Genomic DNA, 17,106 nt, shown 5'->3' on the forward strand with positions numbered 1-17,106 from the left:
TTCATCTTAAATAAAAAAAAAATGTATTTACTGATTAGTACAAAAAAAGATACGTTTCTCAGTGTGTTTCTGAAAAAGCCTCATTACACTGTCGTCTACCCTAAACATATAGGTATTATTGCTTCATTGAAATGTGTTTTTGTTCCTGATTGAGTCCAGGGTGTGTTATTCAGTATCATTATTGACAGATAAGCAATGCATTGGTAAATCTGCAAAGAAGACTGCTGTTATTGTATTGCAGTGTGTATGTATTGAGACTCAAAAGTGTAGTGGGTGCAGGTTGAGGCGTGTGGTTTATCTGAGGAGTACAAGTGACAGGCGCTGTGGCGCGGTGTTTTTACAGCCAGCAGGAGCAGTGCCCCTTGCTATACCTGGGACCAAGAAAAAGGAGGATGACCAGTCAGTGGGAAGCACGCCTTTGTTGAAGCAGCCATCGAATCAGGCCTCTGACTACGCCAGCAGCCCTGTGAAAACCAAGACTGTAACAGGTAGGTCATCAACCCTGAGCTCAGCCTGTACATTTAACGTCACTGCTGTCTGCCATGTAAGGAAATATCTTAAGTCCAGCGCTCTTATACAGCACTGTCTCCCTGGTTATTTTAGAATAATAAAATAGTCTTGGCTCCCTGAGTTTTCTACCCCTGCCCCTCGTCGCGAGTAGGTGAGCAGATGCGAGCTCTGTGCAATGCAGTGTGTTGCTATGTACTGCACAAGAGCAGTTTGTCTTCATAAAGTCTGCCAGATTTCCACTGCCTGGAATGTCCCCTGGGTCAAGTGCAGGTGTGCACAGACTGCTGCATAGGTGCTAGCTGGGGATTCCCTTTCCTTTACATCTCCTGGGGATTCCAGTCTGAGTTGTATTGTTATGAAACTATGGAAATCTTTAGTTTTGTGGAGGGTGAGATCTATGCAAGTTTATACTGTGCTATGAGAAAATGTATTCTTGTGACAAAGCTAGATGGATTACCAAGTGCATTTTATGTGGTCTTTGTGCTAAAGTGCTCATGGCTCTCATTTCCCAGATAATGTTTCTTGGTCAGTGTGATGGACTGAGTGAGAAGAAGTGAAACACAATCTTTTAAAAGGTACACATGGCAGTACAGGACGTACTGTATCATGTGGTTGGCTGGAAGATTGCAAGCTGTCTTGGTCTGACTGAATGCAAAATAGGTTGTTCAAGAAAAACAAAACTCTTCAGGACAATGAATTATTTGGTTTTATTGTGTTATTTATTGATTATTGTGTTTTATTGTGTTATTCAGTCCTGATACATCTACTTTAACGTGCTTTAGAGATTTCCCTGATTTTAAAGCATGGGGTATAATTGGGTAGCTGTGACTTTCAGGAGAGCCATTCTATTCAGCAGGTTACAATATGATTGAATACAATCTATAGACTGTAAAGCTACAGAATTGTAGCACAGTTTTATTGTAATCCTAGTTTTGCACTTATAAATGCGAAGCAGTTCATATTAAATCGGTCCTGGATACGTTTTTGTACTGGCTGGTGCTTCAAGTTATCCTGGTGATGTTAGTGGAGATGAGATGGCTTCTTTTCAACACGGATACTGTATGTTTGTCAGCCTTGTGCTTGCTTTGTGTTTTACTCTCCAGAACAAAGACAGCACTTAGCTATTTAGAATATGTCTTCACCTGTAATCAGTCCCTAAGCATTAAAACTAAATATCGAAAGAAAAAAGGTTTTACAAAACCCCTCCCCTTTTCTCCAAAGGTGAAGAGACATCTTTTATTACTGTAACTAATGTGCTTCGAGACCACTTCAATTTTAGGATTAACACATAAACAGATTTTTGTGTTGCTGCGCATAAATGTGGTTGAAACTGAAATATACAGCAATCCTAAAGTGCTTTTTTCTAAAAATAAAAACCGTGTTAATGTTACAAAAAAACTTATACAATGTTTATAAATGTCTTTGGAATCTGTAATGTATTGTTGATTTTTATAATAAAAATAGCCTCTACTGTTTTATAACTTTAAAGAAGTGCATACATGTGTTTGTAAATTCTTTAAATGTTGTAGCACATAGAAAAACTGTTTAGTAGTTTGGTAAAGCAATGTAAGTATTTAAATCTATAAGGATATACATTTCATGTAGTGTTTTGAAACTGATTATTGTAAAGCTTTCAATAATCAGCAAACCCATTGGAAATTTAGTAATTTACTTTAGCTCTGACAGGCTAATCCGTAATAGTGAAAAGGTCAGGTTTCATGTCGTAGTTTCTCCTCTTTTGTATCCACACTCAGCTAATTAGTTTTCCAAACGAAGACATCTTTGCTTACTTATATTTATATATTCGGTCATTATGTATGTAAGCAAACAACTACACTGGTTCCTGCTGTATACAGAAGGGTCTGAACAGGCTGCAGTCTGTCAGCCTCACTTTCAGACAAGTGGGCTTTTGTTTTACCTGTTGCGCATCTGCACTAAAACCCCCCCAAAAAAGTCCTGGTTTCCACATAACTTAATCCCCTTCTAATCCCAAACAAGCCAGTCATGATTCCCTAAAGTTTCACAACCCAAGCTCCATGTGAAAGGCATGCTGAAATATGTTTTGTGGCCGATCCTCCGTCCAGCAATGGGAATAGTCAAATGAAGCTTCCTGTCCTAACCTTATCTGAGTGCTTGCTGTGTTGAGCAGTTTGAAGCAAGCTGTTCGGTCAAATAAAAACAGACTTGACTGCCGACTTTAAAAACAAGTGAACACCTACCTTGTACCCGAGTTATGTTTTTTCTGTCGTTTTATTTGTTATAGTGTATTTAAACTGGTTTCTTTTAGCTGGTTGAAACGTCATTACATCCCAGCAGAATGGTTTATTTAGTAACGTTTTAGATATTGTTCCCTTTCTTAAGATTTGTGAGCCATTGCCATGCCCTTTGGTCGTTCTCTTTTATCTGAATATATTATCCTTTCCCTCTGCTGTGTGAACGGTGAAGTAAAAGGTTGGCACATGCTTAAATAAAACAGATCATATCAACCGTAGGCGATGTCCTTTTGAATTGTTTCTTTTTGAGAAGTGCTTTGTTCGATGGTGGGATTTGGTTCAAGTCTGGTTGCTTTGAGGCCTCTGACCCACAGAGGCCTCTCCTTATTCGCTGGGGAAGAAGTGTGATTCACCTCGATGTGACCCTGTTGCCCCTAAGTAAATAAGTGGCTTAGGGTCAGCAAGAGACCAAGTTCACTGTGAAGGTACATCTACGTAGGTGGTGAGATCAGAGAGCTCGTGCAGAACTTCAGTTAAAGGTTTCATTGCCTTGTGAGTTTTCAGGTCAGATTGGTGATACTGGATTAATACTGCCTGTTTAAAGAACAACTGTAGCAAGTACTATTTTGGTACTATTTACGAGTATGTGTGTAGTTGTTTTTACAATTTGTGTAATCTTTCCAAAGATACAGTAAGATACAGTAGGTTTGCTATTTACACTGCAGCTTCACTGTTGAACACCAAAGTTTTTTTTGTTGTGTTTTTTTTTTACTGTATCCAACATTAGTTTTTTTCTGCAGTACTATTCTGGTTGCTGAGACTTTTTTTTTGTTCATCATGACTATATGTGACATACCTCTGAGATTAAAAATTCCTGTTGTTCTTCTTTGAGAACGTTTTAAAGCTATTTAGACGCTTTTCTAAATAAGGTCTTGTTAGGTCATTTCTAAATAAGGTCTTTGTAAGGGTTGAGCATACCTTCCCATTACACTTGTTTCTATGTACCCCGCTTTCTGTATGCTACTTTCATTACTGCCCCACGATGTCTGGATGAGGCAATAGTGTATCTACACAAACAGCACTATTGTAGCTTCCTGCAGCTCTAAATCAATCCAGAGCAATATATAATGTATAATTCTGCTGCCTGCATTGGCTACTTTTGTATATATTGATGTTAATTTGTATCGTTCAGGTTTCTTCCCAATATTGCCCAAATTTCAAAATTCCCCTTATTTACTGTATGTATAATTTTTATGCAGATTATACATTTCTAAACAACTGTAACTTTTTAGAAATATTGGCACGAGCAGTGGTCCAAAAATGTATCCCTGTGGTACACCACTGCTTGCATTTAGCCAATTAGAAGTTTTGATGGGCTGTTTACTGTTTGTTAACAAGTTCTTGATTCATGTATCTACATTGCCTTGGATTCTTAGAGCTTCTCATTTGAAAATTAATATTTTAATCTATTATTAAACTTCTATTATTTCATGAGCTATTTACTTGTTTTGCTGTAACTGTTTACAGCATTTATAGTTATTTTACTGTTGTAGTAATGGAAAAATGCTTTGCATTATTTTGAGCCTCTGTTGCAGTATTCTCTAAGCAATACATTTTTGTAGCTGTATTTGTAGCTTAGTGTACTCTTTTTCCGTCTTTGAATCTGGTCCTTTTTTACACATTCTGTTGAATACTCTTCCTTCTATTTTAATTTCTCCATGGAACTACCCAGCCCACAATTTCTCATACTTGGGACTAATTTGTTTAAGGATTAATTCATTTTGAGGCATTAACATTGTTTTTGAAGTATAACTGTTCTTCTGCTGTTGACTCTGTATCCATCTGTTCCCAGTTCATCGCTTGTAAACTCTGTCTCATTCCTTCATGGTCTGCTTTTCTAAAATTCGAAACTCTCATTTTAGGCTTGGGCTTTGGGGATTTAAAATATGCATCAATAGTTACTGTATTATGGTTACAATTTCCCAGTGGTTCTATCATATCTTTCCTAGTAGGTGACTTATAAATGGGGTTAAAAAGTGATGTTTAACTGTTTAATAACCATGACAGCTGCAGCTTGTGTTGTATCACAATATGCCCATTAATGTGTGGAAAATAGAAAACTCTCAATAATGCCATTTTTGCTACGTGTCTTCCAGATGTCACCAGAAAGTGCGTTTCATGTACCCATGTCATCATAAGATGGTCTGTAGCATACAACTGTTATAAAGGCCTTAAATGTTCTGTTTTCCAGAAGATTGTTCCCCTTTGCTTCATTTCTGTATCTTAGAGGATACACCACAGGCCCTTCTGTGATATCTTTCTGAAAAAATGTGGGACCTTTCAGTTTATATTAATTCCTTTCCTTTAGTCATATCTCAGTTACAGTATTCCTATAATGACTAAGTTACCTGTTAAGAGAGTAACCTCAAGTTATGCAATTTATTCCAGACATGGATATAAATTTGATGTTAGGAATGGATCTTATATTAAGCATGTTCTTTTTGCTTTCTTGGGCTTTCCTAAGCCAAGCAGAATTTAGCTCCCAGTCCCCCCAGTTCCATAGTCTGAATGCTCCTTGACTACTGTATGCATATGCTTCCCATAAGGAACAAGTAAGAAGAAAGAAAACACAAAGTTTTGGCCGTGTTTTGGTGTTGAAACGTTGTGTTTTCTTTCTTCTTTTTTTTCAGCATGGAATAAACCTCTTACTTGTTCCTTTACAGCCTACGCATGCTGACGCAGCTACCCACCTGAACTACTATGCTTCCCATATGCATCCATCAGTGAGAGGTGCAACCCATCCAACATGTACAGGTCCTGTTTGTTTCAGAAGGATCCCCAGTGCCCCATAAACTTAAGCCTCTCATCTTTGCACCAATCTTAAAGCCACATGCTGAGTCTCCATATTTCTTCTTTCATTCCTGGGCTTGCATGTGGCACTGGTAGAGTTCCTGAGCTTATTATCTAAACCCATCTCGCAGAATTGTTAGCCTGCCCTTTTCTTCACTCATTCCAGCACAGACCATTACAACTGGGCCGTACACTACCCCCTGTCTGTTCTCATAACTGACTCCCTTTATCACTACCTCCCTTTTACTGGAGGGATAAGTGGGCTCCTGGGTTTCCTGCAGTCCATCACTCCTCCATATTCCTGGTGACCACATCTGTCTCCAGCATGGCCTGGAAGCCACTGGAAAGCTCCGGTGCTCACGGTCACTCAGCTGTCACTCCGTCTGTGGTCTGCGGCCTCCTGCCTCTCAGCTCATGGTGTGCACATGTCCCTTGAGGGCAGGTCGACTACTTCCTGTGACATTGCTACATTTGTGTTGACAGGAACGCTGTACTTGTAGGAGCAAAAAAATTAAAGGAGGAATAAAGTTTGAATTTGTACAGGAAGACAAATGTAAAGAAAACTATGAACTATGGATTATGATTAATAATTTTGTGGATTTGTATGCCTAACTATATGCAATGTCCTATTATTATATACCCAGGGTGCTAGCAATATGGCTGCAGTGTAAGTGTACTTTGGAAACTAGGTTAAGGATTAACCTGTTCTGCACAGATCAGCTGCTAAGTCAAACTGGCAGATAACATGTGAAAACAAAAGCTTTCAACAGTTTGACACTCTGCTATAGAGATTTTATTCACGAATGTGACTTCTTCGGGCTGCCCGTCTGCTTTGCACCACACTGTTTTGCTTGGGAAGAGGCTAAAAAACAAGAAGAGACCTGGAGATAAATTCCTCTTTGGCTATTACAGCCATCCAGAAACCAGTCCCAGTAGAAGAGGATTTTTTTTTACTAAATTCAATCAAAACGCTAAACTTGAAGATTAACAAATGAACACTCTTCTGGTCAGCAGAAACCTAATTTCTTAGTGTTTAATATTTAAAAAAACACATTCCTTTATCATAGCTAAGAGGCGCTTTGCATAATCAGTGTATTGGTTCATTTGAAAAACAAAATGAAATAATATTTAACTTGTCTCAATAATTTAAGAAGTTGTTAATTAAATTGTTAAAGGGTATTAAATGTACTTCAATGCTGGTATAATTATAGTTGTCTTCTCATTCTGATTTACCTCTCTCATTTTTTGCTTTATTTTTCAATGTTAACATCCACCCACTCTGTAATCGTTTTTCAGACCTCTGCTCGGAGAGTTACTGACACCACAGCCTGACATGGGAGCAGGAAGTGTACACACAAACCCCTCTGTCCCGCCCACATTAGAGTGTCACAGGCTACACTGCCCTTTCAAGGAAAGTTCTGCTCCAATTGGCATTACAAGCCACAGGTGACTAGGAAGTCACCAGGATTGCTTTTTTGCCAATAGGTGTCCCGATCAAATATCCAGACCGCTCCCAGTCGTACCCTCGAAGGCATTGAGTCACACAGTCAACTAATGGTAACCCAAGGCTCTAACCTGTAATGCCTGGATCATAGAGCTCAACCAGTCCTTAGGCGATCGGTCTCCTGTACTGGTTGAGGCACTTTTGAGCCCATTTTTATCATTTTTTTCCTGCCTCCTTTTTCATCAAGGAAGGTGGTAATGAAGTTGTGTGTGCAGTAGGTGTTGGTATGTCAACTTGTCTTGATATGAAGCAACAAATAAAGAAAAAGGATTACTCCTCAAAAATAAATAAAACCCCCTTGGAAATAACTGTGCTGAACAGATGTAAAAATTACAAATTGTTTCCTAGTGTAATCAAATTTCGAAGAGGGTAAAGCATTTAGAACTTGTGTTTCTAATTATCTGAAACAATAAGCTGCTCATATTCAGACAATCAGGCGAATGGCAACTCTTAAGTTGTTGAAGGTCTTGGTTTCATCATTTAACTAAACTTCCTTCTCTGTCATAAAAATCCAGTCTTTTTTTGATTAATTAGGTATTTAATTTCTGTGTGAAATTACTTTATGGCATAGAGTTCAATAGTAATGAATAAAATGTGTAAGCTTTAGTTCTCATAGGACATTGGGTTTTGCTTCAGTACTTATTCTTTTTCCTCATTATTTCCTTTCTGCAGTATGAACAGGGTTTAGGTGGATTGGATATGAAAATAACTCCTATGCTAGAGTGCTTAGAAAAAGACCTTGAATTATGCTTAAAGCTGATGACATTTCACATATAATCATTGGAATTAAAGTCTTAAAGCATGATGTATTTGTTGCATTTCCATATGTTCTATTTTAAATATGAAGTATCATTAAAGGAGAAGACTGGTGAGTTGTGAGTTTGCTGGACTAATTACAACTCAGCAAATTGATCTAAAACACCAGTTTGTTATTTTGTTATTTCTTTAAGCAAAACCCCTCAGATTTCACTTTTTTTTTTAAGTTGTCATGCTTCGCTCACCTTTTTTGTCCTGTTCACGGCAGCCTCGCAGCTGCTGGGGTTCCTGGGTTGTGTTTTAGACTGGGTCGCCTTCTGTGCTGAGTTGGTATGTTCTCCCCACCCAAGTCCTCTTGGTCTCACTCCAGGTAATCTGGTTTCCTCCCACAGTCCAAAAACACGCTTTCCAGGTTAATTGGTGGCTCTAAATTGTGCCCCTACTTGCGTGCATCAGTCAGTGTGTGCATGTGTGTGAGCTGCTATGGACTCTGTGTGTGTTAGGTGCCTTGTCCATAGTGTGACCTAAGTTACTACAGTATGTCTGCCAGGATAGGACCCACAATAGCCCTGTATTGGACCGATCGATGATTAAAAGTAGTTGGATGTAAGTTCAATTAAATGTGATGGTCTGGAAAATAAAATAATTTAAGAATGATGGCATAAATATAGAGAATAGTACATTTCTGTTGGTAGTTGCCTTAAGATCTTTAAAACTGTAATAAACCTGTATTTTCAATTACTGTAAATGTGAAGTAAGTAGTTAGAATCTGTTGCAGCCCTAGAGAATGGTTAAGCATGATAATGTTTGAGTAAAGTTTTATAAAATTAATAGTTCTGTTTGCAGCTGATGATGTTCTTGTGTGTAATAAATTTAAGTGGCTGGATTGGTTTCCCTTTTGGATTCTATAAAGAGATTCTAAAATTACAAATGGTGGCCCTGCTGTTTGTTTTATTATACAGTATAGTAACTCCAAATTTTTTTTAGCCTCCATCCATTGATGTCGTGCAGTGATAGCACAATTACGTATGGTTTAATTTTACTTTTGAGTTTTGTTTCATTTCTTTAGTAGTTGTCTGCAGGCATTGCCAGTTTCAATCAGCGCTGTCGTTTGTTGTGACCTGCTAGACTGATTTAGACGTATTGAGTATGAAAAGAAGCTGCGGATCAGGGATTCTAGTAAGACACAATGCCATGAAGAGGAATAACTTAAATATCGGGAGCATCTCGGTGCATACAAAGTAAAATGTAAGGAGTGCTGGAATAAATGTAGTAAAACCTCAAAAAAATATGTACAGTAATGTACAGTAGACACAAATGCATTTCATTATGAACATTAAAACAAATTGGAAACAACCTTAGAAAGTACTGGAGCCTGCATTTCTTCGTGTAAAAGTATACATAGCATTTTTATATGTATCACTGATGGCTTATTATTGATATTAGTCTGCGGTGAGATTTATTGCATAAAACAAGCTAGTTATATGGTAAAAAGCTTCTCTTTTCCTAGCTGTGCAACAGCTTGTGAACAATACTGTCTGAAACCAGGATGGAAAAGCGGGTCTCTACCATGGTCCCGGAGGAACACTGGGTCTTTTGTTTGTTTGTTCCCCCCCAGAGCTCTTAATCACAGGCTACTTGATTTCAGTTTTCTTTTTCGGACATATTTTTAAAATTGTTTTCAGCTTTTGAAAGGTCAAACTTGATTTGTAATAAGTAACGGCCTTGTGGCTGTTTTAAGAATTCAAAATGGCCCTCAATCAGGTACGCTATAACCACCTCTGAAAAAGGTGTGCGGCCATGCCTGACACGGTGTCACCCCGACAACATCACACCCACCTGTGTCTGTTTCTTATCCGTTCGGCAACAAGTCACAGCTGCTCAGTATGAAGTAACAGCAAGAAAGCTGTGGAGAGACACCTTAAATGTCTATAGTTTTTAGAAGTAGTAACCATCATTTCGCAACAGAGATGTACTGTAGAGGTTAGCTGGAATGAAATCCAGCAACAGTGTTCCTCCAGGACCAAAACTGGGAACCACAGACCTAGATGCTCTGAGCCAAAATATTTTCTCAGGGTTTTATCTTGGTATTATTAATGGAGACCATATCTATTTTGATCTGTTTAAATATTGCATTGTCTGCTAGCTCTCAAAGGGACGTTTCCTACAGAACCAGTAAGTAGTTGTGGTATCTGTTTCTGTCACTGTACTGTGTATAGTGAGATAATTAAATTCCATGTTGTAGTTTGTTGTTTATTTGGCACCTTCCACACAAGAGATATTTGAAGTTATTTTAAGATATTGGTGTTAAGGTGTTAGGATGAATTACAGTATCTATCCCTCTGCAGTTGGAAAGCCCCTCATTGCTGCCGTGTTATGGGGAAGAACAGATTTCTTTTTGCTTAGATAAATGAATGATGGTGAGATGAATAAAAGTAGATTAAATTAAAGTTAAAAATAATCTCCTTCAAACAGATATAGAGAACATTAATTAGGGGAGTGCCCCCATGAATCAAGATCTGTATAAATTAAGTGAATGCAGAGGTACCCAAAGCCTATTATTTCTGCATCAGTATTTTCTTGAGGATATTTCGCTTATGTTTGTTATAAAATAAAGAAATATGCAAACAAATGTATTAATTTTTTGCATGGTGTCCAAAGAGTAATACATATTTAGAGCATTTTCATGACACCATTCATTTTTCATATCGATAAAGATATACACGTTGTATGTGTTTTGTTGTCTGTAATGATATCATTTGACTTTTTGATTTCACTTGGCTCTTGATAGTGATGACAGCATCATTAAAAGCTTCATCCATATGTTATGATGTTTTATTTGTATTCCATCCGAAAGTCATTGCTGGTCACAGAACATAAGATCACAGTGAATACCTTGGTCTGCGTTTGATGTAATTGGTTTTAATTCTGTCAAATGGCTTATGTACAGTAATAGGCATACACTTGTCTCTTTATGTACAGTAGATCAAGCTTTTAACATTGTGATTCCCCATTCTTTCCTAGGACAAAATCCCTCTTTCTCCTCTTTGGAGTTACAAACAATTACAGAGTTGGACTGTGCTGCACAGGTTATAGGCAGTGTGAAAAGTGCACAAAAGTTAATTTATGAATTTAAATTTGAATGCAACAAGTACTACACTTTAGATGAGGCATTTTGAATGTTATTTTTTTGTTTTTCCAGTGCATCACCACTCGTTTGTCAACATATCACAAAGCTATTCACTTGTCCCTCAATAGTTTTGAATTCTTCTGCTTTCAAGACTCCAGCTCTGTGTGGCCATGGGCTGTATATACTGTATATATATGTATCTCTGAGGCACAAATTCCTTGCTGAGGATGAAGTGTGCCTGCCACACTGGTGCCATGATTATGATGATGTAGAGAGGGAGAGCGCTGCTGGGATATTTCAGAAAGCACGTCAAGGTGATATCATCCAATAGCAGTGAGTAATCCTGCGATGGGAGGCTGGCCTTTTGGCACAGGGGAATGCGCTGGTGTTGGAGGAGGTGCTCTGTGGCTCATGGCTGGGAGTATGCCTGAGAAACAATAATCAAATCCCGGCTAGGGATGAGCTTTGCTCGCCACTTGTGAAATGAGCTTAATGTGAAATTGTGCTTAATGCCTAAGCAGGGGTTCTTTTAAAGTTCTACGTTCCGTTTAACTAAACAAAGCTTGCCTTAACTATTTTCTTTATTATTCTTGTGAAACTGAAGTTAGCTCAGAGGTTGTTAAGATTGCAGGCCTCCGGAGTGTCTAGTTATACAAGAGAAACTATTTGAATAATGACCTCACTCCTATCATTTTGGATGCTAATGTTAGCTGTTGGCTCTGGGGAAATGTGCACAATTTTTGAGAAACTCATACTTTAATCTCCCTCCACTGGGGAGATCTCTGTGAAATATTAGCATTGTGTATCACATTTTATCATAGGGGACAGGGATTAGTTATAAATGTTGATTTTGAAGGGACACTGTCACTGTGAGAGGTTTTTTTTTAAAGATTGGGCATTCCTGTGATGTTTTCTTGCGTTCGCGGTTCATGAGTCAGACCGCTGTTACTATTCTCTTACCCTTGCTGTTTATTGAAAAAACAATCAAAGATTTAACTGAAATAACTGTGTGGTAGTCATTTAATTATTGTTGCCTGGAAACTGATCTGAAGAATAACTTTTTATTTAGTTTTTAACAGTCTAAATAGCTTATCTTGGTAATGGTGAAGGGCCCTTAAGAAAAAGGTAAGATGGGTAGTTCACCACTATACTACAGTTTATTTAATACCAGCGGTTTTTGTGAATTCCTTACATTACAAGTAAATTTACAAGGATACTGCTATTTAGGTACTAGTTAAGATAAGTTCTGTTTTTACTTCTGTAGATGAATAACAAAGTGAACTGCTCTTTAAGAGACTACTGGGACGCAGCAGTGCAGTGGGTGCAGTAACCACTCTGGCATGTGTTCATTCTCGTCTTGATTACGAAGGGAGTCTGTCTGACATTAGCTCTATCAAAAAGACCTCATTTCTATTGGCTTTATTAAAGGCAACCATACCAGTACTTTCTGCTGATTCCACTCCTGCTTTCCCTCTTTAGTAGTTCGTAGGGTTGTTGGCATGTTTTCGAGATCCAGTTTTATTTTGCTCATTGTTGTCTTAGCACCCTTGATGGGATTATTTCTTGGTGACTCAGGTCAGGGCTGTGTGGCTGTGGTAGTTCCGTAGGCTGGACTGTGCAGATGGGTGGAGATCACCCAGGTCAAGCCCTGTAATGCGCCATTTCAGGTCATGGGACTGGAAAGGGAATCTGGCGAGAGAACAATCGAGGAACACTGGTATCTCTTCTCAGTGACTGGGTGCAACCTTGCTGTGCAGATGAAGAGTGGCTGTTACCTGCCTCCTCACTTCTCCCCTAGAAAAATCAGGTCATGTAGTCTGTAGGACATTCCAGTTAAATCAGATCTGAATGAACCATGGTGAAGAGAAAAAGAAACTAAGTTAAAACCGTTTTTTTTTTTAGCTGAAGCGTTTCGCTACTTTTCTGTGTGTATCTGCAAGAAGGGAAATGCCATCGTGACGCAGCCCGAAGATCAGCCTTGACAGCTCTAGTGAGACTCATGCTAGCTCCTCCGCTGTGGTGTCAGTCCTCCCTTCTGGTTTCCTGCACAGATAGTTGTGGGGGTGCTGGCACACACTCCCCCTTCCATAGGTCAGCCGTACAGTTCCAGTCTCTTAGTGAACGCTTCCTCCACCTCTCTGTTCCAAAGCCACAAACTGGAGGCTGGTAGGAAGGAGGGAAAATTCTTCACAGTCCTGAAAGAAACAAGAGAAAGAACTCTTGTCATACATCATAACATTTCGTTTGATGCTGGTTTTCCTGGCAGTTTTAATATTAACAAATGATGCAGAATAAATGTTTAAACAAACACAAACCTGCGTCCAAAACAAATAGTATACTGGTTATTAGAGGTCTCGATGCAGCCTTTTGTGCAGCTGTAACACAATATACAACACTTCATTGTTATTATAGACCACTCTTAATGAGGAACATACCAGGAGTTCAGCAAAATAAGAACAAAAGAATGTGCACGTTCTCTCAGGGCAGATTGTGTATGCAAATTCTCTGGGAGATGGATCATTTTGGATTCATGGACTCGGGTGGCTTCTAGGTAAATTCACGTTGTCATGCTTTGATTTGAATTTAATGGTATTTTTTTGCACGTTCTGTTGCATGTGGAAAAAAATACCCTGAGACATTGAGTCAAGTCTACAAGCTGAAGAGCAATTCATTATTTACCCCCTCCCCATGGTTTGTTAGAGACAGTTCAAGCGGATATACCCGTTATTAACCAACTTAACCGGTTTTCAGATATTTAAATTAATACATTCACTCAGTTAGTTGATTTTGAAATAAACATATTTGTGAGCATATTGTACAGATACAAATAATGTATTTGTCATTATTTCTTACATTTTTTTCTTCGCTGCTGAACAAAAAATCAAAACCATCTTTATAGCAAAGTGCTAATGCCTGGTAAGGGAGCCTGTGTATTGTAGTACAGCTGATTTTGAACAGAGATACATAAATGCTATTCTGAGCCTTTGATGGGCCTATTTCCCTAATGCTGAGCACAACAGTTTGTCTTCAGTTTGATCTGTGATCAGAGTGCCTATTGATGGTGTTAACATATTATTTTTTTTCTCCAACAGTGTTTCTGCATTAGCTTAGCGTAACAGCTGTTTTACTAGCGTAGAGACAGGGGAAGATCATTTTTAACATTCCATGGGCTTAAATTAAGCCACTGCAGAAATATGCATATGCTTTGGTGGATCTTCATCAACAGTATGGAAGCAGAGGGATTTCACTCTATAATAAATTCTGGAATTAGTAGAGTTTTGATTAAAAGCACATTCCTATTTCATTGTTTACTTTTTTTTTTCATTTGTACCACTCCTCGGTCACTTACATCTCATTCTTGATGACAGAAGGAAGTGAAATGTGGTGCAAAACTCCAGATTTGCATCACTCAGCACATGGTGTGTGGGGGCAAACATCTTTTTTTTGCAGGTATCTGTCTGAAATTGGTATGAAAGGATAGTCGCTTTCTTCTGTGTTACTGGGTTTGGAATGTTTACTGCAGCTCCCCATGGTTTTTGAATTTGCCTACTTTGATTGCATTCCAGAGGATCTGAATGCGTCTCATTTGCCGAAATATGTTTGTCATTAAGTAACAACTGAACCGAGAACTTTAAAAACATCATAAGTGTGCTTTTTTCGGATTGTACTTCCATAGTACTTTTTGAGTAAAACCAGACACCCTTTAAGTGGCAAATGGACCCAATGTTTACATTTCTTTCAGGTAAAAATATGAGATAGGACTTCAAGGTGTTTAAGGGTATGCGTTAACTGTGATGGTGCTTTTTTTTCCTCAGGAAAAATAAGGTGAAACTGGTCATGCGGTCACAAGTTAACAGCTGTCCCACACGATGTGGTTGAAGAGGAGAGTGCTGTTCTTGTGTGCGGCGTGACCAGCAGTGATAGACAGGGGTTGTGCAAGTCAGAGGCCATGGATATGTCCTGGCATCTGCAGGCATGCTGGGCTGCCTTTCTTCCTCACCTTCCCTAAGGAGAACGTTCACTTCAACCTCACCATCAGCGTTTGGCGTTTTCTGTACACCTCTGTACATTTTTTCCTGTCCTCCATACTTTCGGAGTGTAAGAAGCTATTTTCGGCAGCACCCCGCACCTTCAACCCGAGTAGGTGGTTTGTGACGGGCTGTTCCGGCGCCTCGCGCCGATGTGCCGCGGCGGATCGCGGAACGGCCCGTACAGCCCACCGCAGGGCGCAGGAGCGCGGGTGTTCCCCGGGGATCGTGTCATCAGTCTAGACAGGAGGGCCACATAAGACGCTGCTGTAGCCGCAAAGAGTACTGTAATGTCTGTGCGTTCCACACAAAACAATTAACCATCTGGAGAGATTCACATTTCTCTTTACTTTTTCATGTTCCTGGGAAGATTACTCACCCTGTAACGATGAGATCCATCAGCGGTGACAGTCTTATGTGCTCAGCTGCTTTCCTCCCGGTCCTTATGGAGCACGTCTGAGTGTCATTGCGGTGGGGGGCAGCCCACACCTGCGGCCTGCTTACCTACAGGCCTAGAGAATTAGCGCGTGTCGCAGTGTACTGGTAACCAAGGCAACGCTTGCAACTGTTTAAGTGATATTCAGGGGCTAGAGGTCTAAAAAGTGCCTCAAGATGAGTGACATCACCTTTTCACGACGACTCTGGGATAGCTGCTGAAGAGTCAAACCTTTAAATCACTGCGAACGCTTTAATGTCTCTTCAGAGACGTTGCGTGGTCCCTCTGCATCTGAACGTCTCACATTTTGATGGGTTAAACATTCCGATTTTTAAAGCGGTGAAAAGCTTTTTTTTTTTTCTCTCTGGTGGAAAGAACTGTTGTTAGTTTTGTAATGAGTGTTTTTAAAAAAAGAGCCATGGTTAACTCTTTGTCAGCCTTCTTTGGGTAGTTGGAACCCTATAGGATATTATCAGTTGACGGGCGGATGGCAGGTCGTTGTTCAGGGCTCTGCATTGTCATGATTCACTTTTCACTGCGCTGATTTTCCTTAAAGTGCAAATGGGGAGGTAAGAAATGTAAAAACTGAGCTGCGTTTGAGCAGCTAAGGGATTGCGATGTACCATGTACTGCATGCGTTATTTTATTTTTATACAACTGTGACAGATTAACTACTGTAGATATATCAGACATTGGTATTTTGTATGACAATAATATATTTTGGGGCTGTCATAGTCACTCAGGTTAGTTGACAGCAGGTGAAAAGACCTTCAGAGTGACTGAATAAGATGTTTAGAAATAATGGCAGCGAACCGCAGTGCAGCTCTGCAACATCAGTTTTTTATACGAAGCTCGGGTTGTCAGCAGTGCTCTGTGATGCCTCTGTGTGTAATGTCTAGGAGCCCCTATAATAGATGTGATGACATTAAAGGCTGCTCTGCAAAAGTTAAATTTTTGCCATAGAGTTCCACATGTTCTGCGCAGTGAGGTGCCTCCCTGGTCAGCTGTGTCGTGTTGCCCTGTGTGTTTCAGAGTCCCGGCCTCTGTCCTTGCCCGTAAAGGTCATGCCAAGAGCACCAGAGCCCTGGACAAGCTCGGAGGAGAAAATGAAGGAGTTCATTGGGCTGGTCTGGGACGGGGTGAAGCGCCTTACACTTCAGGTAAGTTCTTTTTCAAGACCGTGACGAAGAATCCTAAATTTGCTTTTGGAGGAAATAATCCTTCAAGTGTTTAGAATTCCATGGTTGCTTACGTTGTAGAAATGATCAGGCTAACACTCCAAAAATGTTTGAATTACCCTGCACACCCCTGGGTTGGGGGGGGGGGGGAATCAGTACTGAGAAGTAATCAATGATTGCTTGCATTTGTGTAGCAGTTTTCAATTCGCTGCATCACAAAGCACTTGGCATACTGCACTTTTCATCATGCACTTCACCTAGCACTGAAGTGCAGCCCCCTAGCTGCAGGTCATCCCTTATTGGCAACAATCAAATGTTCAGACCTACAGTACAGAAGTACAGAAGTACCTCATTAAAAAAAGAGAACATGCATTGGTTGTATGGGTCCTACGAGGTAACACCCTAAATTTGTCCAAAAGAAAAAAATGTGAAACATCCCTCATAAGGTAATAGATGACAACATTAATTGGACCTACTGTTCGTGTTGCTGCATTAGAGCCA

At 39.6% G+C, this 17,106-nt stretch overlaps 1 protein-coding gene across 2 annotated transcripts in view; it reads left to right on the forward strand.

The window, feature by feature from the left end:
* Positions 1-17,106, forward strand: part of vps13b (vacuolar protein sorting 13 homolog B) — a 325,535-nt gene that overhangs the window by 142,199 nt on the left and 166,230 nt on the right. For both annotated transcript variants that reach the window (XM_088600797.1, XM_088600796.1), the window contains exons 21-22: positions 344-488; positions 16,460-16,587. In XM_088600797.1, coding sequence (XP_088456923.1) covers positions 344-488; positions 16,460-16,587 — 273 coding nt within the window. The remainder of the gene's footprint in view (positions 1-343; positions 489-16,459; positions 16,588-17,106) is intronic.

Source organism: Lepisosteus platostomus, chromosome 12 (genome assembly GCF_059453375.1).
Source record: "Lepisosteus platostomus isolate fLepPlt1 chromosome 12, fLepPlt1.hap1, whole genome shotgun sequence".
NCBI lineage: Eukaryota > Metazoa > Chordata > Actinopteri > Semionotiformes > Lepisosteidae > Lepisosteus > Lepisosteus platostomus.